This window comes from Lontra canadensis, unplaced genomic scaffold, assembly GCF_010015895.1.
Source record: "Lontra canadensis isolate GAN:19392208 unplaced genomic scaffold, GSC_riverotter_1.0 scaffold32, whole genome shotgun sequence".
NCBI classification, from domain to species: domain Eukaryota; kingdom Metazoa; phylum Chordata; class Mammalia; order Carnivora; family Mustelidae; genus Lontra; species Lontra canadensis.
Window position 1 is genome coordinate 20,257,908 of NW_022631026.1, and position 26,940 is coordinate 20,284,847.

General features: G+C 56.8%; 1 protein-coding gene across 3 annotated transcripts in view; it reads right to left on the minus strand.

Moving 5' to 3' along the window:
• Positions 1 to 26,940, minus strand: part of OTOF (otoferlin) — a 92,047-nt gene that overhangs the window by 8,436 nt on the left and 56,671 nt on the right. For 2 of the 3 annotated variants that reach the window (XM_032867007.1, XM_032867006.1), the window contains 25 exons: positions 22,204 to 22,335; positions 17,682 to 17,744; positions 17,209 to 17,293; positions 14,489 to 14,648; positions 13,959 to 14,145; positions 13,086 to 13,272; positions 11,937 to 12,160; positions 11,386 to 11,494; positions 10,707 to 10,887; positions 10,465 to 10,585; positions 9,762 to 9,862; positions 9,540 to 9,630; positions 9,274 to 9,390; positions 8,843 to 8,995; positions 8,323 to 8,512; positions 8,102 to 8,226; positions 7,613 to 7,747; positions 6,737 to 6,898; positions 6,428 to 6,547; positions 5,780 to 5,941; positions 5,501 to 5,663; positions 4,875 to 4,945; positions 3,404 to 3,433; positions 2,858 to 2,989; positions 873 to 939 (listed from right to left, as the gene is read on the minus strand). In XM_032867007.1, coding sequence (XP_032722898.1) covers positions 873 to 939; positions 2,858 to 2,989; positions 3,404 to 3,433; positions 4,875 to 4,945; positions 5,501 to 5,663; positions 5,780 to 5,941; positions 6,428 to 6,547; positions 6,737 to 6,898; positions 7,613 to 7,747; positions 8,102 to 8,226; positions 8,323 to 8,512; positions 8,843 to 8,995; positions 9,274 to 9,390; positions 9,540 to 9,630; positions 9,762 to 9,862; positions 10,465 to 10,585; positions 10,707 to 10,887; positions 11,386 to 11,494; positions 11,937 to 12,160; positions 13,086 to 13,272; positions 13,959 to 14,145; positions 14,489 to 14,648; positions 17,209 to 17,293; positions 17,682 to 17,744; positions 22,204 to 22,335 — 3,268 coding nt within the window. Of the gene's footprint in view, positions 1 to 872; positions 940 to 2,857; positions 2,990 to 3,403; positions 3,434 to 4,874; positions 5,006 to 5,500; positions 5,664 to 5,779; positions 5,942 to 6,427; positions 6,548 to 6,736; positions 6,899 to 7,612; positions 7,748 to 8,101; positions 8,227 to 8,322; positions 8,513 to 8,842; positions 8,996 to 9,273; positions 9,391 to 9,539; positions 9,631 to 9,761; positions 9,863 to 10,464; positions 10,586 to 10,706; positions 10,888 to 11,385; positions 11,495 to 11,936; positions 12,161 to 13,085; positions 13,273 to 13,958; positions 14,146 to 14,488; positions 14,649 to 17,208; positions 17,294 to 17,681; positions 17,745 to 22,203; positions 22,336 to 26,940 lie in introns of all 3 variants that reach the window. The other variant, XM_032867005.1, reaches the window with a different exon arrangement.

The window sequence follows — 26,940 nt, forward strand, 5'->3', positions numbered from 1 at the left end:
GCCCTGGTCAGTTTGGGGCAGAATTGACGGAGCGGGAGGTTCTGGGTGAGAGACCCAGACCCGCTGCTAATTTACTTTGCTGATTTATTTGACTTCTCAGGGCTCTGTGTACTCATCTGTAAACCGCAGACAATGCCTCCCGGCATACCTGCCTCACACGGGTGCAGGACACCCAGAAAGCCATGCTGGGACCTTGTACAGACTGCTGTCAGGTCCTCTGGCAGAGGACAGCAGGGAAGGAGCATGGGTCTTGAGTTAGGAGGCCTGAGTAGCACAGCAAGGGGCCAGCTCACTCTCTTCTCTGGCCCCAAGCTACCTGTTTGTCACATTAAGAGGACGGATCTCTATCAGCATTTCCCAAACTTCATTCAGGGGAACACCAGCTGTAGATGTTGTTGGAATGTTTTAGAAGAAAGGGTACATGATGGTCAGATAAGCTGGGGAAATATTTTATATTGTATCTTCCACTTAGAGACTTACTATAATATCTGTATATTAAAGGCACTGGGAAGTTCTGTGCCGAAAGACCTGTTTAATCCATTTAACCAAAGAATGCTCTTTTCCCTCTGGGATACCCATTAACAGAGTTCCATGGAAAGGTCTGGAAAATGCTGGAGCTCTGAGCTCCCTTCCAGCTCTGATGTCCTGTGGCTCTAACTGTCTGTTCAGCACGGTGGCTGCTGAACGGGTTCGAGCACAGGCCACCCCAGATGAGGGCCTACGCCTGCTCCTGGTGCCCAGGCTGGTGGCTTGTGGCTGCTGCAGCTGTGTGGGCCTCTGGGAGGGGAAAGAGAAGCCACGGTGTGGCAGGCGGGGGAGCCGGCCCTTGAGGGAACAGGATGGGAGGGAGAGACCCACCGTCCCAGGCTTACCTTCAGTGTTGTCTACCTCCTCCTTCTCCTCCAAGTCAATGCCTGAGGCCTCTTGCTGTCGAAGTTGCTACCAAAAGAAAGAGGAGGGAAGGTGGGCTCCCTGGGGAGGGGTCTTTTGATCCCACACTGTGGTCTCAGACCAGTCTTAAATACTTAGAAACAGAAAAGTGTTTGGTGTACCTGAGTGGCTCAGTCAGTTAGGCATCTGTCTTCAACTCAGGTCAGGATATCGGGGTCCTGGGATTGAGCCCCGTGTCTGACTTCCTGCTCCCCGCCCACTGGGGGCCTGCTTCTCCCTCTGCCCTGCCCCCTCCTGGCTTGTGATCTCTTTCTCAAATAAATAAATAACATCTTAAAAAACGAGAAACAGGAACAGTGTCCCACTGGGTTTCAAGCTCATCACATGCTCTGTGTAAGTGGGTTAAAAAAAGTTTATGATGTGTACAATAGGACTACAGTCAGGAGTTTATGATTCTTTGCATTGTGTATCATCTAAAAATAAAATGCCCTTTAATGTTTATTCTTAGTGTTATTATTATTTTTTTAATGTAGAAAAGTATAACTGAATCAGAAAATGTGTTTTACGTGCCTTCCCACAGGCCACCCCACCTGCTGGAAAACGAAATCACGAGGGTTCGACCAAGGCGCCCCCTGGTGGCAGCCTGTGCATATTACAGGAGTAGAGACACGGAGACCACACACAGCCCCTTGGAGCTCCAGCCTGGCCTGCTTGAATCCAGCAGGTGATGGTGGGAGAAGGTACCACTAGGTGACCCCCAGTGATCTGCCCTCCTGCCGTTTAGAAGTTTTTCTGGACACACAGGCATGTAGTCAGGGATTACATTTCCCAGCCTCCCTTGCAGCTAAGTATGGCTACAGGGACTAGATTCCAGACAACGTGAATGGAAGGGATATGTGCAAACTCCGGGTTGAGCCCTTAAGAGGAAAGGAGTGTGCTTCCTCTTCTTCTCTTTACCTCTTCCTGTGCTCTGGTATTAGGACCCGAGGGTGAGCCATCTCTAACCACACAGATGCAGGGGCTTTGTACTTGCTGCCATTATGTCCCCCTACCAGCCTAATGCCACTCTCGGAGATATTATGGGAGAAAGAAAGAAGCTTCTGTCTTCTTTACACCAATCTAACTCGCTACATACAGTAGCTTAGCCGACTAACCTAACAGTGGACAGTCAACCCCACACACAGCCTGGGTCACAGAAACGGCCTGGGGAGAGAGGGTGGCTGGATCAGCTCAGGTCCTACCAAGGAAGCACATCACAGGCACACGTCCCTCCTGGCTGGTTGGTCAGTCAGGGAGTGCCCTGAGCTGGGTAGGCGGGGTGGAGAGAGACAAAGGAGGAAGAGGAGAGATGCACTTTCTGGACTGTGCAATCAGCCTTGGCAGGCGGAAGCTGTGTGCACACAGTGGGGAAAGAACATTCCACAGCCACAGGGACAGAGATGTGGAGAGCAAAGCAGTATGAACAGATGCAAGTCCTAACGGATGCAAATCATTGCTCCCTTTTGGCCTCTGAGAACATGTTTCTCCTCTTCTTCAAAGGTCACCTTCCCCGTGAAGCCTCCTCTGACTCCCCCAGGCACTGATCTGCCTTTGTCATCACCCTGTACTGTATCAGTCAACATGTCCATGAGGGCTCCTTAGGCCAGGTATGGGCTTTGGCTCCCACACTACCTAGGATGGTGTCTGACTCATCATATATACTGAGGAGATGTTTGTGGTATAAATGAGTGAAGACAAGAGAAAACCTAGCCAGGGAAGGTAGGCCGACCGCCATCTTGGAAAAGGCGGGTGCTGAGCTAGTACGTCAAGGATGTGAGACAAGTCTGTTCCAAGCTCGGGTTAATGCAGTGTGAGAACTGGCTCTGGTGGGGGATGGGTAAGAAGCTGGCTAGGAGGGGATGATGTGGACTTGGGGTCAGCTCCCATAGCCCTGTTCTTCCTTGGCAGCCCAGGCCCGAGGACTTACCTCCTTCATGGTATCAATGGAGGCAAAGTACTTGGACCACCAGTCCAGCATGCTCTCATCCGGCTCCTCCTCCTCTGGCTCTTCTGAGCTGCCCTTTTTCTTCTTTTTCTTCTTCTCCTTCTCCTCGTCAGCCTGGAAGTTTGGCCGTGTCCAGAGTCCTGCCTACAGCCCTGCTCCCTGGCCATTCTCTGAGCCCCAGACCATCCAAGGGTCCCCCATCCCTTCTATTTACTTCTGGGAAGCCCTAGACTCCGTGAGGCTCCTGGGGGCCACCACTGTCAAAGGGGCTGGGCTTGGAGAAGGATGCCAGGGCCCAGACAGGATCATGACTTCCCAATTCTAGCCGCTGGCCAAGGCACTCCTGGCATTCGGAGGTTTTCCTGCCTGAATAGTTCTCTCCCTCTGCCTCTGTGGAGGGGTGTGCTGGCCCCAAGCATCCAGGGGCCAGGGAGTGGCTCAGTCCCAGATGTGGGGCCCCTTGGCCTGATGCCCTATGCCACTGTAGGGTTCTATCTCCTCAGAGCCCCCAGATGGTCCCATACTCACCACATCCACCTTGATGACAGCATCCGAAGTCTGCAGAAGGAAACCAAGGAGATGGGGATAGAATTAGCCATCAGGGGCCTGAGTGACAGGAAGGTGCCCCATCAGAAGAGAGGAGAAGGATGAGAGCTGAGAGGGGGCTCACTGTGTGAGCCCCTGTGCTCTGTGGGCTTAGCCCTGAAAAGGGCACGCTGCCTGTTGAGCCTGCAAAAGGCCTGCTTCACAAACGTTTCAACCCAAACCTTTGAGGGTGCTGGTCCTCCGCCCTGGCTGTGTGTTGGGCTCACAGGGACCTCACATAAACCATCCGTGCCAGGTGTTTGTGTCCAAAGGTGGGGATGGGGCACCTGCATGGTTGTGACTCCCCAGATGTCTCCTATGGGCATTTGGGTTTGGACAGGGAGGCTGACCCCGTATGCGGTGGGAGTTTGGTCACGTTGGCTAGACAAGGTCAACTCCAGCTCCACTCCCCTACTCACCCGGGCAAGAGCCTTACAAATGCAGCAGATGCGTGTACAACTGCACAGTTGTGAAAACACCCCACCAGAGCCCAGGGCCTGGGTAGTGATGGGGAAGCTCAGGTTCATGCTGGCCTCTATGTCACTGATGATCTGAAATGAGGGGGCTCTCTCCCGGCCCCAGAAAGATTCCTGAGGGAGGAGTTTTGGAGGATGGGAGCTGAGAGGGCACAGGATCTTCAGCCCTGGAGCAGAGAGCTTTCCGGGCAGTGCCCCCTCCCCTGAGAACCGTGCCCACTGCTAACTCAGCCAGTTGCCTGGGACCCTCTGGTGTCCAGGACTTGTGCGCCCAGGGTAGGTCATTCAGACCAAGCTCAGACCTCAGAAGCTAGGAGGTGCCCCAGGCTGTGTGAAGGACTTGAGGTCAAGAATGGAGTGGAGAGGATGTGGTCAGGAGGAAGCCCTCATCTGGCCTCTCAGGGCCTCCTTCCCACCTGCCCCTGAAGACACCCTCTCTGCATCGAAACCCCAGATGACAGGGTTCTCTCTGGCAGACAAATGGCCCCAGTTCCCCTAACTGAGAGGAATAAGGAGCTTTCACCTGGAAATCTTTGCCCAGCTCGGGCCTAGGGAGGGTGGTTTGTGAATGGCCAGGATGAAAAGCCAGGGAGCTCTGGAAGGGACACTGGTGTTCATGCAAAGAACCTACTGTCTATGGGGGTGTTTGTTGGAGAAAAACAATCCCAGGCTATTCCCTCAGATGGTTACTGTCTCTCTGTCTCTCATCCACGCATACCGCACGCCCGTCACGTGCACACGCTCACGCACACTGTGGCCCACGTGGAGTGGACGGTCTTGCTTTCCAGGACGGAGCGAGGATGGATGGCTTGCACATGTAGCAAGGTCAGCCCTCAACCACGAGTGCCATGGCTGTGAACGAACCAAAGGAGGCCGCCCTGCTCCTGAGAAGCGTCACCCGGGCCCCGCTAGTGTGGGACTGAACCCGTGCGCCTTACCGCGTCCAGCTTCACCATGGTCTCCAGCTTCTTGATGGGTGCCTCTGGCTCCATGTTCACCACGACCTCCCCTGTGGGGTGAGAGGAGGGGCCCCCATTGCACAGCACACGGCCGTCCCGGAGGAGCCTGGCTGGACAGAGAGATGGCCAGACAGGCAGACAGACAAGGAGGAACAGGGATGACAGGGAGAGTCAGAGGCGGCTGGAAGACCCAGAGGTCTGAAGCCGGTTCTGGAGCATTCTGAGGCTAGAGGGAGGGACAGAGCAGTTGAGAGAGAAAAGACAGGCCTAAGGAGAGGGAGAATGTGAGCCAGAGAGAAGGGTGAGCTGCTGTGGGGGGAAACAGTGGAGGCGGGGCCGGGAGGGAGGCTGGAAGGGAGGCCGGGGTCTCATCCATAAACCAGCAGAGGAAGCCACCTGCCCTTAGGCGCTTGAAGAGCGTGTCTGGCTCTGGCCCTCTCTAGCTCTCGAGTGATGGGCAGCCAAAGGTAGCCTGGCCCCCAGAGGGGGCCGCACCCCTGCACCCACCGCCCACTCGGGGATATCTGGCATAGCCTAGACAGTAGGCAGGAGCTCTTCCCCAGGGCTGAGTGGAGCCAGGCCTGGGCCCCGAGATGTGGCCGTACCCGTGGTGTTCCAGCTGGGGGCTGAGCGGTCTGGGGGTCTGTAGATGAAACGCCGGAGAGAGCTGACGGCGTGGGAGCCCACCAGGGTATAGCGGCCGAAGGCCCTGCAGTCCACCACCCGGATGTTCAGGGGCGGGTGCAGCAGCTCGTTCTCTGGGAGGTCCTGGGGCGGGGTTGAGCAAGGGCAGCCTGGGCTTAGTGGGGGGCCTGGAGCAGCTGCTCCCAGCCACACTGGCCACAACCCGCTCGGCCTGGCTCTGCCCTGGGGCCTGCACCCACCACTTCAAACCACTTGACGAGGGTGTTGAAGTTGGGGTTCTTCTTGTAATTGTGGATCAGGGACGACTGCACCCCCTTCCCTGCACACTCGATGTCTACCCGTGGCCGGTCCACCTGGGCCAGGTTCACCCGCTTCAGGTCTCGCAGGCCCCAGAAGAGCACCTGGGTGGGTGGATAGGGGAGTCCTGTGGTCAGTGGGGCCGGTGGAGGGTGGACTGCGCCACATGAGGACAAGCTAGGCTGGGGGGGTGTGGAGGAGGGGGCAGCAAGTCAGGAGGGGCAGGGCCGGGAGAGCTGATGAGAGGCCGGCATCCGGCTCTGGGGTGTGGGTGGGCGTGGGGGCACAGACAGGAGGGCAGGGGAAGGTCCTGGAATGACGCAATGTGGCTCAGTGCGGAACGGGAAAGCGCCTGGCTCAGCCACTGGCTCTGGGTGTGACTTAGGATGAGTCACTTCCCTTCCGAGGTCCCCAGTCTCCTTGTCTGAAAAACGAGGAACAGCCTGAGGTTGCCGAAGACCTCTGGATACCCCCAGTGTGATGTGTGCACGTGAGCCTTGACGGGAAGACAGTGAAAGGGGCAAGGAAGCCAAAAGGGCAGGGCCTGTCCGGGGCAGGGCCTGGAGGACACCCACGGAGCCCTCACGAACCTCGATTCGGTATTTGCTGAGCACAGGCCTGATGCCCACGGGCACAGGCATGATGGGACCACGGTCCATGTCCATGGGGCCGTTGATGGGTGGCAGGTCCGCTTTCCCCGCTGGCCCAATCTGGGGAACGGGAGCCAGAGTGTCACGCTATCCTTTCCCATGGGTTAGTTGTCAGGTGCTATGGGGAGACAGGGAAGGCCAAGGCCCCAAGCCCCCAAGAACCACGCCCCAGCTGGGGTCAAACTGGCCTCCCAGCAGGACAGGGAGGAGAGCAGCCTCTGACCCCCGGCCCCGGGCCTGTACCCCCACCTGCAGCAGCTCGAAGGCAGCCAGCAGGTCTCCGGCCGTGGCGTTGCCGCGGTATATCTGGTAGTACTCGAGCTGTGGTGGGAAGCGGGGTGGGCAGTACCCCTCGTCCGCCATCTTCACCAGGGGCTTGGCAAAGGTCCGGCCCATGAAGTCGGCTTTGCCCTGGTATGATGAATAACCAAGGTGGCCTCCCAGCCCTTGAGTTCACTGTGCATGTTCACACCTGGGGTCTCCTTCAGTCCTCACCATAGCCCCAGGAGCTAAGGGGCAGGTGTGATCCCTCCATTTTGCAGTTGGGGACAACTGAGGCTTGGGACCTGCCACAGACTTGCTCAGGGCAGTGCCGGCAGTGAATGGCAGGTGTAGGACTCAGGGCTAGCCGTGAGATCTTCCAGAGTCCAGAGTGCTCAGGTTATCTGGGTAGCTGGAGGGGTGGGTCCCCAGCGCTGCAGGGGGTCACCTCCATCCTTCCCTTCTCCTGCCCAGAGCTCCCATGGAGAGCTGTGAGGCTGCCACGGACTGAGGGAGGTGTGGGCAGGGGGCTGAGGGGCTCAGGGGTGTGGGGAGGCTGATGACAGTAGGAAGTGACAGCCTATGTCCCGATGACTCTGGGCCTGAGCGCAGACCTCTCTGGGTCTGCCTGTGGCGGGAGCGGGTGGGGGACACTTGGCCCAGCTCCTTCCAGAGATCCCAGAGGCTCCTGGCATTGGGAAGGGGACAGGCTGCAGTGACAGGGCAGGAGACATCTGGATCTGCTGGAGGGGCTGGTCAGCAGCCCCCCACTCCCAGCTTCCCAGCTGGCACCCTGGCTGAGGAGCTAGGGGGCTGGGTGGGGGGAGGTGTGGAGTGCTCCCTGATGCCCAAGTGCGCCCATACCATGGTGTCCTGGTCGTAGATCTCGATGACAATGATGGGGGGGTCATCCCGCAACTCCTGGGCTTCACCGTACAGCTCCAGGTTGTCGAACACCAGCATCTGGTCCCAGGTGGGGCACAGGGTCTCATTCAGGACCTGCAACGCGGGGCGGGGGGAGGTGGTGTGTGGGCAGGTACACGAGCAGGAGTCACCCCAAGTCACAGAGGCTTCCGGAGACTCCAGAGACAAGAGTGTCATTCCTCCTGGTTCTTCCCGAAAGCTTCAAATGAAGGCGGACGTGAGGTTGCTCCTGGGGCCCCCACACCCACCTGTCTCCCCTTTCTCCTGTGTTGAAACTAACCACAGTTAAAGCCTTTACCAGGGTGGCGGGGGCCCGTAGCTATCCGCACTGCTGTCCCCTAAGGATGTGGGTTGCTGGCCAATCTGTTTTCTGGTTCCCCCACACTCAGGAGCCTTCCAGGACCCCTCCCTCCTCCCGTGGGCCCTCACCTCCGTGCACTGACTCTGGTTGATGAAGAAGACGCGGGCAAAGGGGTCCGAGAGGCCGCTGCTGTCAGCGGCAAAGAGGCTGCGAGCCTGGTACATGTGGACTCGGAGCTGGAAGGCCTGCTTCTCTGTGGGGAGAGCAGGCTGAGGCTCCCTGTACCCGGAGGCACCTCCAGCGCCCTCCCGGAGTGAGGGCTGACAGCCAGCTGGGTCCCCTCACTCACTGGTGTAGACCAGGCTGATGGGTGGGAAGGAGTGCAGGCCCAGGCCCTGGGTGGCCTTGACCTCCTCGAAGCCGCAGGGCAGGCCGCACAGGAAGTCTCTGCGCTGCTTGCTGAGGCCTAGCCACAGGTAGAGCTCCAACTTGGCCTGCACTGTCCAGCCCGCTGAGCCGAAGCCCCGCTTGCCAGGCAGCTGCGGGTGGGGGTGCATCAGCCCATGGGGAAAGGAAGGGGCGAGGGCCTGGGCCGGGCTGCCTGCCCCTGCCCCTCCACAGCCACCCCACTGGGCTGGGGTGCGGGGCGAGGGAAGAGAGCCGAGGGAGATGGGCCCATCGAAGCCGTCTGGCCCCCTTCCTCCTCTTCCTATTCTCTCCCCCAACCCCTTCTCTGAGCACCTGCTACTTGAGGGCTCCACCCCTTCAGGCCAGGAGGTGGAGGCTTTGGAAGAAGGCGGATGCAAACCCGGGCCCCTAGCCCCACCCCACCCCACCCCACCCCCAAGTCTCGTCCCGTTTTCTGGCACCTTGAGGAAGAGCGTCTGGACCTTGGCGCAGTCCTTGCCCAGCTCCTCCTCGACCATGGAGAAGAGCAGGTCCTTGGAGGGCACCCGGGCGTAGGCCACGCGCTTGTTGTTGCTCAACATCCAGATGAAGACATCGGGGATGCTGTGCTGGGGCTGGGGTCAGGCAGGGCAGGGCCGCTCAGCGAGGGCATGGCCAGGGCCGGCGCTGCCCCACTGACCCTCAGGGCCTCTGCTGGGGTGGGGCCAGGCCTGGGTCTGCTGAGGGAAGGGCCCCGGGCTGGGTCTTCCTTCACCACCCACGAGACAGGAGGAAGGGTTCATTCGCCTCTGTCCCCCAAGGTCTGTCAGAGGGGGTGTGTGGAGGGGGGAGCCTCTAGCTGGTGCTAGGGCAAGCCCCTCCCCACGCCAGTCACTCGGGTCTGGGGGCACACCTCGTCTGCCAGGAAGCGCAGCTTCTGCAGGAAATTCTGACAGAGCCTCAGCTTGTCCCGCACCGTGTGTCTCTTCACCTGTGCCCGCAGGGTCTTGGCCTGCTGTCCCATGCTCTCCTGCAGGGGGGCAAGGGGGCGTGGGAGAGGAGCTGAGGCGGTGCCGCCCAACTGAGGGGGCTGGCCTGGTGGCTGTGACCCCAGAGACAGATGTTCCCCCACCTCAGGTACCCTCCCCTGAAGCCCTGTGTGGTCCAGCATGTCCTCACCAGCTCCCGCATGCAGGACTTGAGGCGCTCCCGGTCCAGCCTGGTGCGGGAGGCGTGGCCCTGGTCTTTGTCAGCAAGGGACAGGAAACGGCTGGGGGACCAGGGGAGCAACGCTCAGCTCAGCGGAGCCCACCAGCCCCCAACCCCCGCAGCAGACCTGCGCACACCTCCTTCCCTGCCCAGCCCTCTGATTCCAGCCCCTCTCGCCCCACCCCTTCTCACTAGCAGCCACAGCTGAGCTCCTCCAGGACGCCCCGCAGACGGCGCTCGGGGTAGGACTTCTCTGTCTTGATCATCTCCTGCACGTCGTTTAGGCCTTCTTCCTGTGGGCCAGAAGGGAGGGTGCATGCTGAGCCCCAGGCCCCAACCCAGCTTCCCCAGTGTCTCCCGCCATTCATCAGGGGAACGAAGGGCTAGAGACCTGGGACCCCTCACTAGAGCCAGGCCCCCTCCTCCCAGGTCCTGCCACCATATAGAAACCATGAATTCTCCAGGTTCTGTTTCTTCCAGAAGGAAGAACCCACATCTGGGCTGTGGGTCTGTGGTCCCGGTGGACTCGCTGGGGCTGGGCAGAAGTCAAGGCTGGATGGGGGTGGGGTGCAATGCTGGCCAGAGACAGAGGGGCCGGCCAGCCTCCTCCAGAGAACACCAGGACAGAATGGGCCAGGATTCCCAGACTCCACTTCAGGTAGCCCTCACCCCCCCTGCCCCACTCCTGGGACACGGGAGCAGGGACAGGACCCGAGGTCGTGCTGGGGCCATTCCTGCAGTCCTCACCCCCAGCCCCCTACCCCACCCCCACGGCAAGCTGCTGGGCAGACTGCCTAGTGTGTTGCAGGGGAAGCTTCCAAGCTGGTCAAGGCGCTCAGAAGCTCCCCCTGGCCCCTTGCCTTCCCCTCCCCCCACACCCCTGCCTGGCCCTGACCAGCTTGTCGGCGATGTGGTCCATGATGTTGGCGTTGTAGAGGCGGCGGCGCTGGTCCGGCCACCAGCTCCTGATGTAGACGCAGGGCTTGCGGTCCAGGTAGGGCAGATGGAAGTAGTTCCTGGGGGTGGGGAGGAGGTGGGAGGTTGAGAACTGGGGCGCCGGGAGCGGGGAAACCAGCCCATGTGAGGACGCAGGGCAGCAGGCAAGACCTCTCAGGACCCTCCATCCACCTGGCTCACCTGTCGGTGACCTGGGGCCGCATGGGTGGGGTGGAGGACACGGAGGCCAGGTCCCCACCCTCGTCAGCTTCATCGTCACTTGAGTTCTGGATCAGATCAACTTCTTCCTCATCCCCAGGCTCCTTCCGAGGCTGAGGCCGCTGGGGCCGTGACAGGCCATCAACTTCATTCCCATAGTTACCTGGAGGCAGAAGGGGGCATGCAAGAGCCTAGAATCCTTTCCCTCTAGGTGTCCGCCCTCTGATCCGGGTGCTGCTTTGGGTTTGTAGGAGGGAAGGGGGGCACAGGGAATGGAGAGTCTGTACCAGCTTGGACACAAGAGAACACTAGCCAGAGGAAGGAGCTCACAGCCTCCCCCCTGGGCAAACCTCGCTAGGAGCCCTGATGACCACCGAGCTCAAGGTCCAGCCTAGGACATGGCCTGGATTCCTACTCTCTCCTCTTTTGCCTCTGCAGGGAAGGCTTCTTTCTTCCCCATGTCCCAGACACAGCTTAGCCCTGTAGGGCCTTAGTGTGCACTAAGGAACCGCTGTGGGCGTGTGTGCACGCTCGTGTGAACACCGTGCTATGCGGGTGTCTGAGCACAAGCGAAGGAAAGTGGTCAAAGTTTCCCTCCCACCAGGCTCATGGTGCGGTTACCACCCAGGCCTGAAGACCCCACTGTGACCCCAGCACTCACCTATGGTGACCTCAAAGGTGATTGGTTTGTCTCCATTTTTTCGGTCGATCATTGAGGCCTCTAGGAAGGCTCCAAATAGAAAGAATTCTTCTGTTTTCCCTGTGCAGCTCTGTGGGGAAGGTGGTTCAAACCATCCTCAAACCTCAGCAGAAATGTTGGGCCTGGGGCCAGGCCTCCTCCTACGGTCTTTCAGAGAGGCCCTTTGGGCCAGTGGGGGCGGACCCCCACCCTGCCGTGCAGTCAAGCAGCCCAGACCCTGAAGGCCTAAGTCCTTTTGTCCTCCAGCCTGGGTATCCCCGGACAGGGACAACCATGGCCAGGAAGAGGGCAGAGGAGGCTCCCCCTTGGGACCTCCAGGCGGAGTGTAGGCACAGGCAGTGGGAGGGGGCAGGTCCCCATGAGGGGCGGAGTGTGGGCCCCTGTTTCTTGGGGAAGGAGGCCTCATCATGGGGTCTTGCCCTCTGAGCGGACAGGGCACCACGAGGCAGAGCGCAGTCCCAGGCTGCCCAAGCTAGGGGCTCTGGAGGACAGCCCAGTCCCCGGGTCCTCACCTCCGAGACGGGCGTGGCCTGTTCCACCTGCACCTCGGTGGAGCTGGTGAGCTCGGGGTTGGAGGTGTCCAGGATCTCCACGGCCAGGCCCAGCATGAGGCGGGCGCGGAACGACACGCCCTCACCCAGGCCCTCGTTCAGGTCCTGGTGCTCGTCCAGCAGCGTGTAGTTGCGGGTGGAGCCGTACATGTTCACCCAGGCTGGGCCCAGCGTGGGCAGGAAGCCTGTGGGCCACGGGGAGAGGACAAGGGGCTCATGGGACTGGTGGAACCTCTTTTGGGGCTCCCGGTCGCTGAGCCGAGAACCCCATGCCGTGCTTGGCGAGACACTGGAGGTGGGAGAAAGCCTGTGGACCAGCGTGTGGCCGACGGGGAGGCCTTAGGGCCGCTCCCATCTGCTGATCGTGGGCAGCCCGGGACAGCCTGCTCGCTTACATGGAGCTCTCACAGGTCAGGCTCCCTGCCTCCTGCTCCGTGAAGCCCGGGCTGCCTATAATCTCTTTGAGGGACAGATGCTGGATCCCCTCAAATTCCTCAGCCTGGCCTTCTGGCCCTTAGCAGCCTGTGCGGACCCGCATCTCAAACAGGTCCCCCCATCATCCCCACATGCAGACCCCTCCCCTCCTCTCTGAAGAACCCGCCTCCGAGAACACGTGGACTTTTGTGCCTCTGGCCTTAGGTTTTGAGCCCGTGATGGCACATCGCCCTCTCTAGTCCCCTGTGAGCACCACGAGGCCGGGAGTAGGTGTTTCTCATACTCTACCTCCCTGAAGCCCAGAGGGTTCTAGAAAGGGTCAGTCCCACAAGCCGGTAGACAGTACGTGCATATGTGAAATGTGTGTGTACATACGTGTCTCATTATTTCCATTTCACAGATGGGAAAACAGGCTCAGAGATCACACAGCTACTAACTGTCAGGGCTCAGTTCAAATCCAGGCAGACTGGCTTAGGCAGGCTATATGAGCTGACCTGAGCCATGACCTTCCCCTTTTCCTTTGAGGGGGAGGGGGCTGCGGACCAAGCCCTCACCATGCCTGGGTGCCTTTCGGGAAGAGGTAGAGATGGTGGAGGAGGTGTGTGTGGGGGCCCAGGTCTCACTGACTCCTGCCCGTCAGTGCCCTCGCCCCTCACCCAGTCTCCTACTGCTGACCTTTGTCCCCATCGTTGGAAATCTTGCGCAGGTCAATGAAGTGGGTGCCGATGGCCACGTCGTTGACCTTGTCTGAGTCCCGGATCTGCACCTTCATGCGCTTGCAGAGTGGGGGGAACAGGTCTGTAAAGACCACCTGCTCATTCCACAGGGGCTCATAGCTGCTTTTCTGCACTGAAGTCTTGCCCTGGAGGGAGGGAGTGAGGGTCAGGGTGTGTGTGCATGTGTGTGTGTGTGTGTGTGCGCGCGCATGTGTGCACACGTATGCACATAGGGGTTACGTGTGTATGTTATATGTGTGTACATGTGTGCATGCATGCGGACTATGCATAGGGTATGTGTATACAGGTGCATGTGTGTATGTGTACGTATGTGTATGTGTGGGGTGTGTATATATAATTTTTAATTTAAATTCAACTTAGTTAACATGCAGCATATTGTTGGTTTCAGGGGTAGACTTTAGTGATTCATCAGTTGTATACAACACCCAGTGCTCACGTGTGTGTGTGTGTGTGTGTGTGCGCACGCACACGCACTTATGTCTGGCAGGCACTCTCCCCCGCACCAGCCTAACAGACTCTCCTCCCTTTCAGCGCTCCTGTCTGAGCTCTTGCTCTGCAAGACACAGAGTCAGGCAGGATCCCGTAAGGCCTGTCCGTGGCTGAGAGGACCCCCAAGCCAGCGGCAGCTCCAGCCCCTCTCAGCGGGAGCTCCCCTCCCTTCTCCCTCTCCTCGAATGCACTCCGGGATCGAAGGTGCCCCCTGGCTTCTCATTCTGCCTCACATCCGCCTCCAACCTCCCTCCTCCAATCACTCTGTACCTCTCATGCCTGTTACCCCAAACCCAGCCTCCTGCCTCCTGCACCCCAATACCTTCTGGCCAGCAAAGGAGACTTGCACATAGGGGTCGACCAGGTCCTTGTTCTCACCAATGAAAGCCTTCTTCACATTGGCCATGAGGCTGGTGTTCATACGGGGCAAGCCCTCTGCTCGGTAGATTTTCACGTAGAACCGGGCCCACTGGCGTTCAGGGGGCACCCCCTCGGGGAGCAGCAAGTTCCTGCCGGCACACAGAGCTAAGGCTTTCGTGGCCAGGCGTGGGCAACCCAGTCCTGCCCTGGCATCTGCCTACCCTGGTGCCTGGGACAATCTCTGTGAAGTCCTGCCCCGCCCTTCCTCAGTGCTTCCTCTCTTGGGGTCTCTTGGGGTCTAGGGACCCCAAGGCCAGCCCTGCCCTTGGTCCTTCTTGGAAGAGCTGGTCTGTCTGGGAGTAGCGGGGGGGACAAGGGTAAGGGAGGGGGATGCGGGGAGGGTATGTGTGCCAAGTCCACCTCAGGGGCTCCTTGTGGGGTAAGGGACGGCTGGGTCAGGTCTCCAGGGCTGGGGGCAGATGGGAGCCTCACCCCTCAATGTCATCGTCATCGGTCTCATTGGCTTTGTGGGGTGTCTTGATGTTGTCCCCCTTGCCCACCACGGCAACGTCACACTTCACGTAGCCCTTCAGCCCAGCGGAGATGTCGTCGGGGTCTGACAGGATGGCCCACTTGTGGTGGAACTGGTGCTCTGCAGGGGTGACGAGGGCGGATTGCACCTGCCGTCTGGGGCAGGCTGTAGGGCTGAGCAGCCTTTTGGGGCCTGACCCCAGGATGGCCGGAAGGAGACAGAGGCCCCCAGAGGGGCAAACAGCTGGGGAAAGTCCTGCATCCAGGTGTGTGACTTTGAAGCGAGAATCCTCCAAACTGGTTTCTCTGCCCGCAGCCGTCCTGCCCCCACCCCTGCAGACAACCTGCACACAGTAGCCCTGCAGAACCCTCGGAGAGGCTCCCCCACCCTCACTCCTCCTTTCAAATGTCTGCACCTCGTGAGTGTGTGGGGTACAGACCACCGACCTTAGTGGGGTCTGTGAGGCCTCCTGATTCCGCTCTGCCCGGTTCACTCCTCTCATCCCATCCCGCCCCTGTGCTCCCGCTGGGTCCAGCTGCTGACTCCCTTCGGAACAACCGGAGTCCCTGCCAAGCCCCTCCTGCCTTTAGGGCTGCTGCTCTTTGAGCTTGGAAGGGCCTCCTTCCTCTCCCCCACCCCTTCCAAACTTCTCAGCCACCTGCCAGGGAAGGCTCGTCGGGCTGGGGCAGTGGCTAGTGCCCAGGAACTCCTCTATGATCTACCAGAGGGGGGCTGTGGCCTTGGATGACCCCCACTCACCCCCCGCTCACCTCCAGTAGAGAGAATTAGTGAGTGAGCAGGGTCCTGCTGCTGCCTCTGATGGTGGAGACATGGTCCCGCCAGGGTGAGAAGCAGGCCCTGGTCCCCCAGGAATCCCTCCCAGCTCCACAAGATATCGAACTACCAGAGACTCTCAGCGTCACGCACGAGCTCTGTGTCCCTGGCTAGCTGCTTCCAGTGACCCCCGGCTGGGTCAGCAACCAGAGGCTCATCAGGAGGGCCAGGCCAAACCTGAGACCATCAGATTGAAGACCTCAGTGCCCTAACGGAAGGGGCCGTGTGACCTCAGGTTCCCAGGAAGGGGACCAGGCTCAGGAACAGATTCAGAAGCAGCAGCAGCTCTGGCGGTGGGTTAGCCCAGCAGAGAGCCTGGAATCTGGGCCCGCCTGGACCCGGGTTCACATGCGATTCCTTTCCCTGGACCAGCTGTGTAAGCTTGCTTGGCCTGCTTCCTTCTCGTGAAATGGAGTGACGGTGCCTGCAGGGGCTGGTAAGGGTTAGGCCTGGGCGCATGGCATGCGTGCTGCCTCAGTGGCAGTGGTATCCTCTCCAGGACTCCACCGTCCAGAAGCCCAGGGGTCCACATCAGGCTCCTTGCTGTCTCTCCGAACCCCTGCTGCCAGTCCTGAGGGTGCGGGGCCCTGCTTGGCCCCAGGCTGGAACACCTCCTCTGGGATACCCGTGCGTCTCCAGCCTATGGCCCGCAGCTGGGTATGCTTCCTGGGAATGGCCGGATCGCCAACCGGCCCTCTCCCCCCTCCCGAAGATGCTAATGGTCACTAGGGCCCCCCTCTGCTGAGGACGACAACATGTGTGAGTGAGTGTGTGTGTGTGTGTGTGTGTGTGTGTGTGTGGCAGTGGGAAAGTCGCTGGCCTGGGAGTCGGGAGACCAGGTTGGGCTCCCATGGGCCCTGGGCAAGTCTCTTCGTAACCCTGGGCCTCTTTGTCATACAAAGACACCTGACTAGTGTTTTGAGCTCTCTGGTGGCTTGAATGTCCTATGAGTTTGTGCTGGTTATGCGTACAGTACTGGGTTTGGACTCGATTCCCTAGTCTAAGTCACGGAGCGTGCACCAGCCAAGTGTCTGTGAAGTCGAACTGTAAGAAATCGTTGACTTGTTCAACCTAATAGTTTGGTGGTCCTTCCAAGCTACTTAACTTCTCTTGGCTTCATTTATCTCATCTGCACAATGGGGAGGAACCCCAATGCCCCCGCTTCACTGCTCTGTGAGGGTTAAATGTGGTGCTGGATAAAATGGGATGGCCACTGTCAAAATGCCTGACGGAACCGTTACTGCGTCCTGAGTGGTGGGTTCACTTCACGGACGAGACGTGGGGCCCTCTTGGCCTGGCGTGGGCCTCACAAACCCTCTGGGAATTCCATTGGGGTTCCCTTGCCGGCCCCATCCAGGGTTGGCCCATGGGGACCCACGTTGCTGCGAGTCAGCCACAGCCTCACACGCCATTCTTGGGGGGCCTGGGGCCCTCGATGGACAGTCCGTGAGCCTGACCTCCCTCAGAGGCTGCCACACCCCATTTGTATTGAGGACAGGGTGCCTCCGGGGGGTGCCCTAGAGTCACACAGCGTGATTTCTCCCCAGGCCATCTGGGTGACAGTGGAGCCCCAACAATTCTCTGAACCCCAGGTCCCTCAAATGTAAAAGGGGGTGAAGCCCCCTACACCTCGCTGGGCTCCTGGGACTTCAACGGCCTGAGCACAGGTCATCACTGCCTCCGCGTGCAGACGGGATGCCCATCCCTCCATGCCCCTGAAGGCCCCACGCTGAGTTTACAGTCCTGGCCAGGCCACACCCAGGGACCGCCAGGGTGGGAAGGATGGCTTGGGCCACCCTTGCTGAGCTGTGGCCACTGAAGCCCACCGAGTCACGCAGCTACTCACCAGGCTGGGAGTACACGGTTCCCACATCCATTTTGAAGGACCCCACTAGGGTGCCACTGCGCAGCAGGTTCTTGGAGTGGATCACCTTCCAGGCAGAACCACCAGCCCCCAGTCAGGCCAGGCGGGGCAGAGGCTTTCCATGGGGGAGGGGAGGGGTGGTCCAACAGTGGCACCACCTGTCTTTCTGGGGAACGGAGCTTTTCGGTGAAGTGGGAGGGCATTCGGTAGGGCAGGAATGGCTTGCTGAGGCTCAGCATTAACCCCTCTTGCCCTCATTTCTGCTTACTGGTACGGGTGAGTAGGTTGCACACTGTGCAGAGACGCCTGGTTAAACAGGCTAGAGGGGCCCAAACCAGCCCATGCTGTACTTGCCAGCTGTGTGTCTGGACGTGGGGCTGCCTTCTAATGGTTGGTCCATCCAGAGGGATGACCTTTTCAAGTCTACACCAAAGAGCAGCTTGAGCTACACTCACCGAGATCTTGATGATCTTGTCGAACATGACGTCAGGAGAAACGTGGAAGTCAAAGACGAAGTACTGGAAAGAGGAAGGACCCAAACCTGCCATCATTCAGCTAATAGCAGCCAGCGACCAGGCCCCTCTCTCCTGCCAGTGCCTGTCTGCATCCTGGCCATCTCCCCTGAGCCCCGAAGGTCAGAGGAGTAGCAGTGGCAACTATCAGTCCCCCTGACTCTGTGGCAGGCAGGAGTCATGTGGCTTTGGGCAGCACGTGGTCCGCTCTGTTTCCCAAGCTGTAAGATGGGGTACGACACCTGCCTCGGAGTCTTGTTATGAGGCTGGGTGAGACTGTACGAGACACCATAATGTATGGCGCCATTGTACAGGCAACACAGACATTGCCTTTAACCACACTGCTCCAGGCCTGAAGTGTCCCAGCTTCGGAGATGTTGAAGGTGCGAAGGACTTCATTTGCCAGAAATGGAAAATGCTCCGAGTGTGACCTGGCCCCTGGAGCTGGGAGCTGCCACTGTCCCCTGGCCCCATCTCTCCAGGCCTCGGTGTGTAGGTGCCGGGAACGAGGGCAGGGCGCAGTCACACAGGGACCATGGCTTTGGTGAATTTGTGGGCAGAGACAAGGAAGAAGTGTTGCCAACATGCTTAGTGCCAGCGTCTGAGGAGAGCGTGTTCCCGGCTGCTGGAGACTCACCCTGGAGCATTGTGGGTCAAAACGCTGCCTTTAGGGTGCCTGGGTGGCTCCATCAGTTAAACGTTTGCCTTCTGCTCAGGTCATAATCCTAGGGTTTTGGGATCGAGCCCCGCATCGGGCTCCCTGCTGGGTGGGGAGCCTGTTTCTCCCTCTCCCTCTGCCCCTCCCTTCCCCTCTGCTTGTGTTCTCTCTTTCTCACTCTCTCTCTCTCAAAATAAACAAAATCTTTTTAAAAAGTGATGCCTTTAGAGCAGACAGCTGAGCTCTTCCTGTTAGGCCAATCACTTCCTTCCCGGGCCTCAGTGATGTGGGGACAATACTCAAGGCTGCCATGTTGAACTGCTCCAGGGGCACCATCCAAAGGGGAGTGGGAGGCATGGTGGTGAAGTCCGAGTGAGCTGACCACGGTCAAGCGTTAAAGCCATAAGTGCACGTGGTCGGGGGCCCCATACATGGCAACTGCTGCATGTGGCCGCGATGTGTCAGATGGCACTGGTCGGGGGGCACCGAAGCTCTGGAGAGATGGGTGGAGATCTAGTCATGCAGGTGGCATTTCAGCAGAGAGCACAGGGCACATGTCAGGAAAGGCCGTGAGGGACGGGATGGCAGGAGGGGAGGGCAGCAGAGAGGCCCTCAGGGGAGGGGGCATCAAGACAACAGAAAAAGCTGGGCAGTCCAGAGGGAAGGGTGACATGGACTTGTACTTGGGGACAGTGTGGTCCTTGATGACCCGGAGGGCGGTTTCCGTGGAGCTGGGGGTGGAGATTGGGGAGTACTTGGGAGGAGAGGCGGTGAGGACAGCTCACGGAGTTGGACAGTGAGTGGGAGGTCAGAAAAGGGTGTGGCTAGAAGAAGGGAGGGACAGGGGACGGATGGATGGGGGACAGACAGACAGAGAGACTCCTGGTTCCTGACCCTGAGCATATATAGTTTTCCATCATTGTACTCAGAGAGAATACACCAGAGTAGAACACCTTATAGGCAAGGAATAGCCAAATGAAAAGTAAAGGCAGAGTTGGGGGTGTTGAGTGGATGGGTGATGTCAGACTCTTTGGGAAGAAGAAAGAGAAGGATCCAGGGCCAGGGAGAGAGGTGGTTGAAGCAGAAGGAAGGCACCAGTGGCCAGGACCAGATGCAACCATGGAATGGGGTCTTGACCTGGACTTGAACGGTCAGGTTATAATGGGAGGGCAATGGTTGTGAGCCTCCCTTCACAGGAAGACGGGTCCGGAGCCAGGCAGGAGGCAAAGGCCAGGCCAGCTGCCTCTGACTGCGTCTGCCCTGGGAGAGAGAGCTAGCTAAGTGAGAGCCAGAATTCTGCAGCCTCTGAAGAGTCTGTGGGCACATTCCTTGTGTGTCCTGAGCAGACATCCCTTTTCTAACCACTTAGAAGTCTGCTAAGTTATGCTATTGTTCTCATCTCCCTCTGTTGTGTTTAGTGGAGTCAAAGAAGGAAAGTTCTTGCTAACTCAGAGAATTAGCCAGAAGCAGCACAGCCCTGGGACTACGGGTATTTTTCAATGAAGAGGAACATGGCATAGGACAAGAAGCAAAAAGGAAAAGTCCCGCTTTGGGACCAGAGGAATTGTGGGAAGATAGTTTCAAGTGGTTGTTCTCAGCGAGGTAATTCTAACCCCAGCGGGACATCTGGCAACAAGTGGAAACATTTTTGGTTGCTACTGGGTGGGGTTGCTACCGCCATCGAGTGGGTAGAAGGGATGCTGCCCAACGTCCCACACTTCATAGGACAATCCCTGACACCAATACGTCCCTAGTGCTGAGTGAGAAACGCTGGTTTGGCAGAAACAGAAATTCAATGAATCAGAACCACTTGGATTTGTGAGAAAGAACAAAACTAGAATCAGGAACAGATTGAAGATTCATGTGAGTGGAAGGGATAGGCTTAGTGGTAAGTGGTTTCTTAGTGGAAAGTCTTAGTGGCAACTGGAAAATGGCTTTTAGGCTGGAAGTAGGCGCGGCCTGTCAGGGGAGAGACTGTCACCTCTGTGGTCCCCATGTTGCCAGGCACGGGCTCAAAGTGCCACACATGCTGAGCAAATGTTTGTTTCTTCCTTCGGGTGAGTATCCATTCAGCAAAGTGCTACCCAACCCCTCCAGGTACAAGCCAGCTTCTGGGCTGGGCCACAGTGACACAGGAGACAGGGAGCCTCCAACCCACCAGGGACAGAGACATGAAGGACCAACCACAGTTCAGGGACGTTACTGTCCCAGAGAAAGAACTGCATTGACCTCTGACCCAGAGAATGCTGGTAGGGTGGCTCAGGGGCAAGGACCTTGGGCCTGGGCTCTGGAAGGTGAGTAGGAGTTTGCTGGGGAAACGGAGTGGGGAGAGCTGCTCTGTTTCCTTGGGAAGGAGCAGGCAATTTGAACAAAACATGAAGTGCATTGGGGCTGGTGCAAGGTGAGGCCTTGAGTCAGCCAAACGTGGCTCTGCCGCTATCAAATAACCGTGGAAGGCCATGGGCACGTGTCTCCAGATCCGTTAAGGGAAAGCAGACTCTTAGCTAGGCTGGAGGCTTTGCTGGCCGGGGATGCGCCCTGAAGTAAGGTCAGAGACGTGGAGGCTGAATTTCCTGGCTCCTGGGAGAGTGGCCACATGGGGCTGGGAGATGAGGGAAGGTGTTTCTGAGCACCGATGCCCCAGCCCTGTGGGCCTGTGGGCAACCAGCTGTGAGAACCAAGCCTACCCGTGGTAGCATAGGGCCCTGGCCTGGGTCCCTGTGGGGGACAGAAGTGTGTCCAGTTTTCCTTCCTGAAGATGCATGGCTGGGGAGCTCCCTGCCAAGTTCAGGGGGGACCCTCAGCCCTCACCACGCCTCAGCACAGACATGGAGACCCGGGACACAGATGCCTCACTTGGGCCAGCCTGGCACCCCCACTTCTTGGAGCCCCCAGGCTTCTGTGTCCCTCTGACGTACGCTCAGGCATCTCAAGGTCACCTGGGCTTCTCCCACCAGAGCTGATTAGGTCCATTCCCTGCTGGAGCCCAGAGTCAGCCTATTGAGTCAGCGGTGGCCATCCGAGGGGGGAGAGGGAGCCCTGCGCTGAGGCTGACAGGCTGGGTCCTGCTTCGTCAACAGCGCTCTCTGTGCTCTTGGACAAAGCCCTTCCCACTGAGGCCTCAGTCTCTTCCTCCATAAGATGGGGAGATAGAATTAGAAGGTCTCTGAGGTCCTTTGACCTCAGTGTGGCCTCAGATGGCTGCAAAGAACAGGAGCAGGAACCAGACTTTTTCTCTCATACCCTAAGGCCAGTGCTCTGGAAGCATCCCCGCAGAGGTTCAGACAGCCTGGAGGCAGCCCAGGGAGAAGGTGAGCGCGTGGAACCCGACTCTGGCCCTTAGCGCCCAGGCAAGGACTTTCTCCAAGAGTTTCAGTGTCCCCTTGTGTCACATGGGATTGAGGGCAACAACCTCCGACTTTTGTGGAGGCCGGATGAGGGGACGCACCTGCAGCATTTACAGGAGAGGCTGGCTCACAGGGACCGCTCCTGAATGGTGTCACTGACCCAGAGGGCTCTGGCCAAGCCCCACGGGGTTCACCCACAGAGAGCGCTGGAGGTTTGTTTCAAAGGGTGGCCTCCGGCCAGAACACTGTCAGGGGATGATCTAGGCTTGAGCTTCGGTGGACGTGGCACGGCACATCTGCGTGCTGGGGGCTGTAACAGCGTGGGCCAAGGTCAGCCCTGCTGGGGGCCTTTTGTGCCCCTTGACTCCCGCTGCTCCCATGGGGCTCGGGTGGCCTGGAGCCCCGCCTCACACCGCATGTAGGAAGTCCCTTTCCACACGTAAGGCCACAAGGTACTGACCTCATTGTAGTAGGGGCAGTTAGTGGACTCCTTCATGGACGTGCACTTCTTGTCATCACCCACCTCCACACAAACCACGGGGTCCATGTTCAAGCCCACCAGTTGCCGGGCCTCAATCACGGTGATGCTGACCTGCGGGCAGGAGAGGGACGCCAGAGGGGAGCCCCGTGAGCCGGGCAGCCGGTCCCCCTGGAGCCTAGCCCAGGAGCAGGGAGCCAATACGGGGCTTGGGTTCCAGTGTGAGCGCTTAGATCCGGGGCTCTTTCCCCACTAAGCCCCTGTGTCTTCTTCTATAAAGGAAGGGCCTGGGCTGGATCACCGCTGCCTGTGTTCTAGAATTATCTGCAGGGAGGAGGGCGCTGGTTAAACAAGCTGGTGTCCCCGCCAAACTCCAGACCAAACCTGTCCAACCTCGGGCAGGTGGGGCCAGGCATCAGTATTTTTAGGATTAGGGTTAGGGTTCTGCCAAGTAGAGGGCTGCAAACCACTTATGGGGGTTTCATGCATTCAGGAATTAAGCTTTCTATGTCTTCATTAACGTGCAAGTAATTTCTTGCTCTAGGATCTCTCTTTTTAATAGTGGGGGCCTCTGAAAGCTCTCTGTGTTTCTGGAATTTGGCCCCCTTTCCACATTCCTGGTTTCCTCCTTTTGTTTAATTTCTTTGTTGGGGAGCATGGGCCACCTTTGCTGGCTTGATGCTGTGTGTTTTGTGTGCTCTGTGTCTTTTTAGGGGGGGTCTAGCCCCCTGGAGTCTTACTTCTATGCTGGGACGCCGTTTTCCAGTAGTTCGTACATCTAACAAATGTTTGAGTATATATATGGGGTGGGGGAGGGGTGGTATGTGTGCATACCTTTTCTAAACCTTCCCTTTCAAGATTTATTTATTTGAGAGAGAGAGAGAGAGAGAGGTAGGGAGGGGCAGAGAGAGGGAGACAAAGTCCCAAGTAGACTCCTTCTGAGCATGGAGCCCGTCGACACCCGGGCTGGATCTCATGACCCTGAGATCACAACCCACGCCAAAACCAAGAGTGAGACGTTTAGCCGACTGCACCACCCAGGTGCCCCTCTTGAACCTTCATTTTAAGCAATCAGTTCTTGCTTTGGATTTAGAGGTGCTGGTTCTCATTGGGGTGGCCATGAAAAAAATAGAAAGAAGCACAGATTTGGGGTGGCTAGGGTGGCAATGAACCCCAGAACTTATACATGACCAGGTGCGAGAGGCTCACTGAGTTAGATGCGGAAACACCACCTATCTATAAGTTATGTGAAGGTTAAATGAGGTCCTGTGTGTCAAGGTGCTTCATAAACCATAGAAAGTTCTAGAAAATGTGAGCTCTTGTGATAAATGACTTCTCAGAGTCTCCCAAGTAGGTAGGGTCCTATAGATACTCATGATTTTTCCATTTGTCTCTCTCACACTTGCATTTTAACATTTTAACAAAACAGCCTGTGCTAAGCTAGTGTTAGCATTTACCTTACCTAATTCTTCTAATGAAACTGTGGGGGTTGCTTTTATGCTTCCCATCTTGCAGATTTGGTATTTTAATCGCTGTGCTTTGATGCAACTTCTAAATACGATTTTACTCCAGAAAATTATTTTCCCTTTTCATAAAAAAAGAATAACCATGGAAATTATCCTCCACTGTGTCCATCCAAGTCTTATAAATTTTCTGAAGCCCAAGAAATCTGCACATCAAAACTAATGATGTTAAGAAAAGTAGAAATTTCGGTACCAATGAGAACATTGCCAAGAAAGTATATAGAACTGGAAAGCGAACATTCACTAATTGAAGTAACACTTGAACTATGAAAGCAAGGATTTCTATTTGGAACTTGAAATGCCAAAGGGAATGAAGCTCAGCATCCAGAGCTCTGAAGACGTTTAATGATCACTGATTCTTCAGGGAGCTAAAAAGGAAATAGAGCTAATTAACTTAGTTCCGAGAAGTTGACTGTGAAGAGAGTAAGCAGACACTAGAAGTCCTTCCAGAATATTCTTGCACAGCAGTTCATAGAGTTTTAACCTCTATGAAACTTTTAAATGCCAAAGCCTTAAGAAAAATCTCATTATATTTTCCCACAACTAACCCATCCTCTCCCCTCCATTAAGATAAGAAAGAAAGAAAGAAAGAAAGAAAGAAAGAAAGAAAGACTCTGTAACTCAAGACTGGGGAAGGAGACATACAGAGTTTGGGCCTAATAAGAAATAAGATGTGACATCAAGAGATGAACCTTCCAAATGTGAGCAGTTGGTTAGTTTTTATGTTTTTTATCCAGAGGCCCAGCCATGAGGCTAGCGTTTTTTGCCCCCTACTCCTTTTCAGGACCCAAAGGGTGGATATAGGAGGAGGACAGAGGGTTGAAAGGAGCAGAGAGTGGGGGCAGGGAGAGAAAGGCTCCAGAGGGTGCTCTTTGCTGGCTGAAGGGTGACCCCGAGGGAAACCCTGAACGTGAGCCAGTGGGGTCATTGCATGGTGTTGGTGGGGGAGGAGAATGTCATTCCTGCTGCTTCCCCACCCCCCACCTGGAGCTATATGGAGGGGCTATATCACTTGGTCAGCCAGTTGAGCGTCTAACTTTTGATTTTGGCTCAGATCATGATCTCAGGGTCGTGGGATTGAGCCCCGCGTCCTGCTCCTGCTCAGTAGGAAAGTCTGCTTGAGATTCTCATTCTCTCCCTCTGCCCCTCCCCACCCTCAAAAAAATAAATAAATCTTTTAAAAAAATAGAAATAAATAAGACAAATTTGGAGGGAGAGGACTAGCCATCCTTTCCTTCCGTTCTCTAATCAGCAGAGGACTTGATTTTTCCAGGGTGGAAGACGGGGAAGCAAAAAACCCACAAAGGAACTGACCAAGCAGTGGACCCGGGAGACTCTTTGGGTAATGACCTATTCAGTCCTCCTCTTCCAAGATGAGGGACCTAATCCCCAGGTGATTTCATGAAAACCATCTCAAGGAACAAGGAGGAGTGTAAACCTGCATCTCTGTCCTGGGAGAACCCGAGCGCCATGCTGCTCTGTGACATGCTTCCGTGGGCTCTGATCGTGCTGCAGGAACAGTGGCGGGGAGCTGGAGATGGCAGGGGACAGGCGCATCGCCGCATCGGTGCTGTCCTTCTGTAACACCCTTTACCTTTCCTCACCTCCAGGTGGCCAAGATGTGGCATGACTGGATCTGCATTTTGAGAAGATCACTCCAGTGGTGGCACAGAGGTTGGAATGGAGGAGGCGCTATGAGGGCGGGGAGACCAGCTAGGAAGAGGGTGCAATATCGCCTTCGAGGCTGGGGTCCCTGGTCGATGTCACAAGATGACATGGAGGCAAAAATGTATGCGATCTTGGTGCCCAGAAGAGAGGGCAGGGAACACACTCAGGATTCCATGACCCAACAAGAACCTCTCTGCCAGGTGCTGACCTTTGCTCACTCTGATGGGAAGCAGCAGATTCACTGGGATGACATTGGGGCTTCTCGCCTTCGAGATGCCAATAATCAAGAAAGGGTTTGCACACGACATACATTCTAACCAGTGGAAACAAAGGGGATGGGCACCCCATGGCCTCTTGGCGGTCCTGAGCCCTCAGGGTCCTTCCCGCATCTCCTCCCACCAGCTGGGTGCGCTTTCAGGGGTCTTTCTAACGGGGCGAAGCTCAGCTCTCTCGAGAGGGACGTTCCTTTGCTGTTTTCTTGCTTCCTACCTTGTATTTATTGGAAGCAAGGATAAATCCACACTTGCATTCTCAGAGCTCTCTCTCTCAAACTGATTTCATAATTGTATTTGAGATGGGAATGAACTTGTCAGACAATGCTGTGTTACCAGGTTAAATACAACAACTGTTCTGTTTATTTCAGAATGTCTGCAAAGCCTTTGGAGGGACAAAGTGTGGTCCGCTTAATTAAAGTCTCTGTCAGGAAGCAGTTGGAAAGGGCTTTAAAAATAAGCAGTAGAGGGGCACCTGGGTGGCTCAGTAGATTAAAGCCTCTGCCTTCAGCTCAGGTCATGATCCCAGGGTCCTGGGATCGAGCCCCGCATCGGGCTCTCTGTTCAGCAGGGAGCCTGCTTTCTTCTCTCTCTTTCTGCCTGCCTCTCTGCCTACTTGTGATCTCTGTCTGTCAAATAAATAAAATCTTAAAAAAAAAAAAAAAGCAGTAGGTAGTAAGCTAAAGATGAACGCGGACCAGAGGGGGTGACCACCAAATTAGATCCATCCAGTTAGAGAGAAATTAGTCACTCTGACTGCTTCAGTTGGACACCCTTGGATTTGAACCCTGGCTTTACTTTTGAATAACTGTGTGACCTGGGGAAAGCTCCTCACCCTCCTTGTGCCTCGGTTTCTCACCTATGAAGTGAGGAATACCTATATTTGGATGGTTGTAAGGATTATATTAAGTTAAATGGAAAACACACAGACAGCTCGCAGTATTGTGCCTGGCTCATAGCAAGCCTTCAAGAACGTAAGTTATGATAATAGGATCAACAATGACTCCATTTTCTATGTGCCTCGATGTGGCAGGCTGGTGACACATCTGAAAACACAGACAAGGAGGTCTTGTGCTCTGGAATTTTCCTATTCTCAGAAGACAGGAGCAAAGCCCCAAGCCCAGGCCCCTGGAGAAGTGTTCAGATATTGTGTTTGGGTTGTGGCAGAGACGGGAGGGAGTGACATTCCCAGACCTCCCAGGAGCCCAATGGTTTGAAGCCGTTTAAAACCACTGCCTGGAGCTTATTTTCGAGCA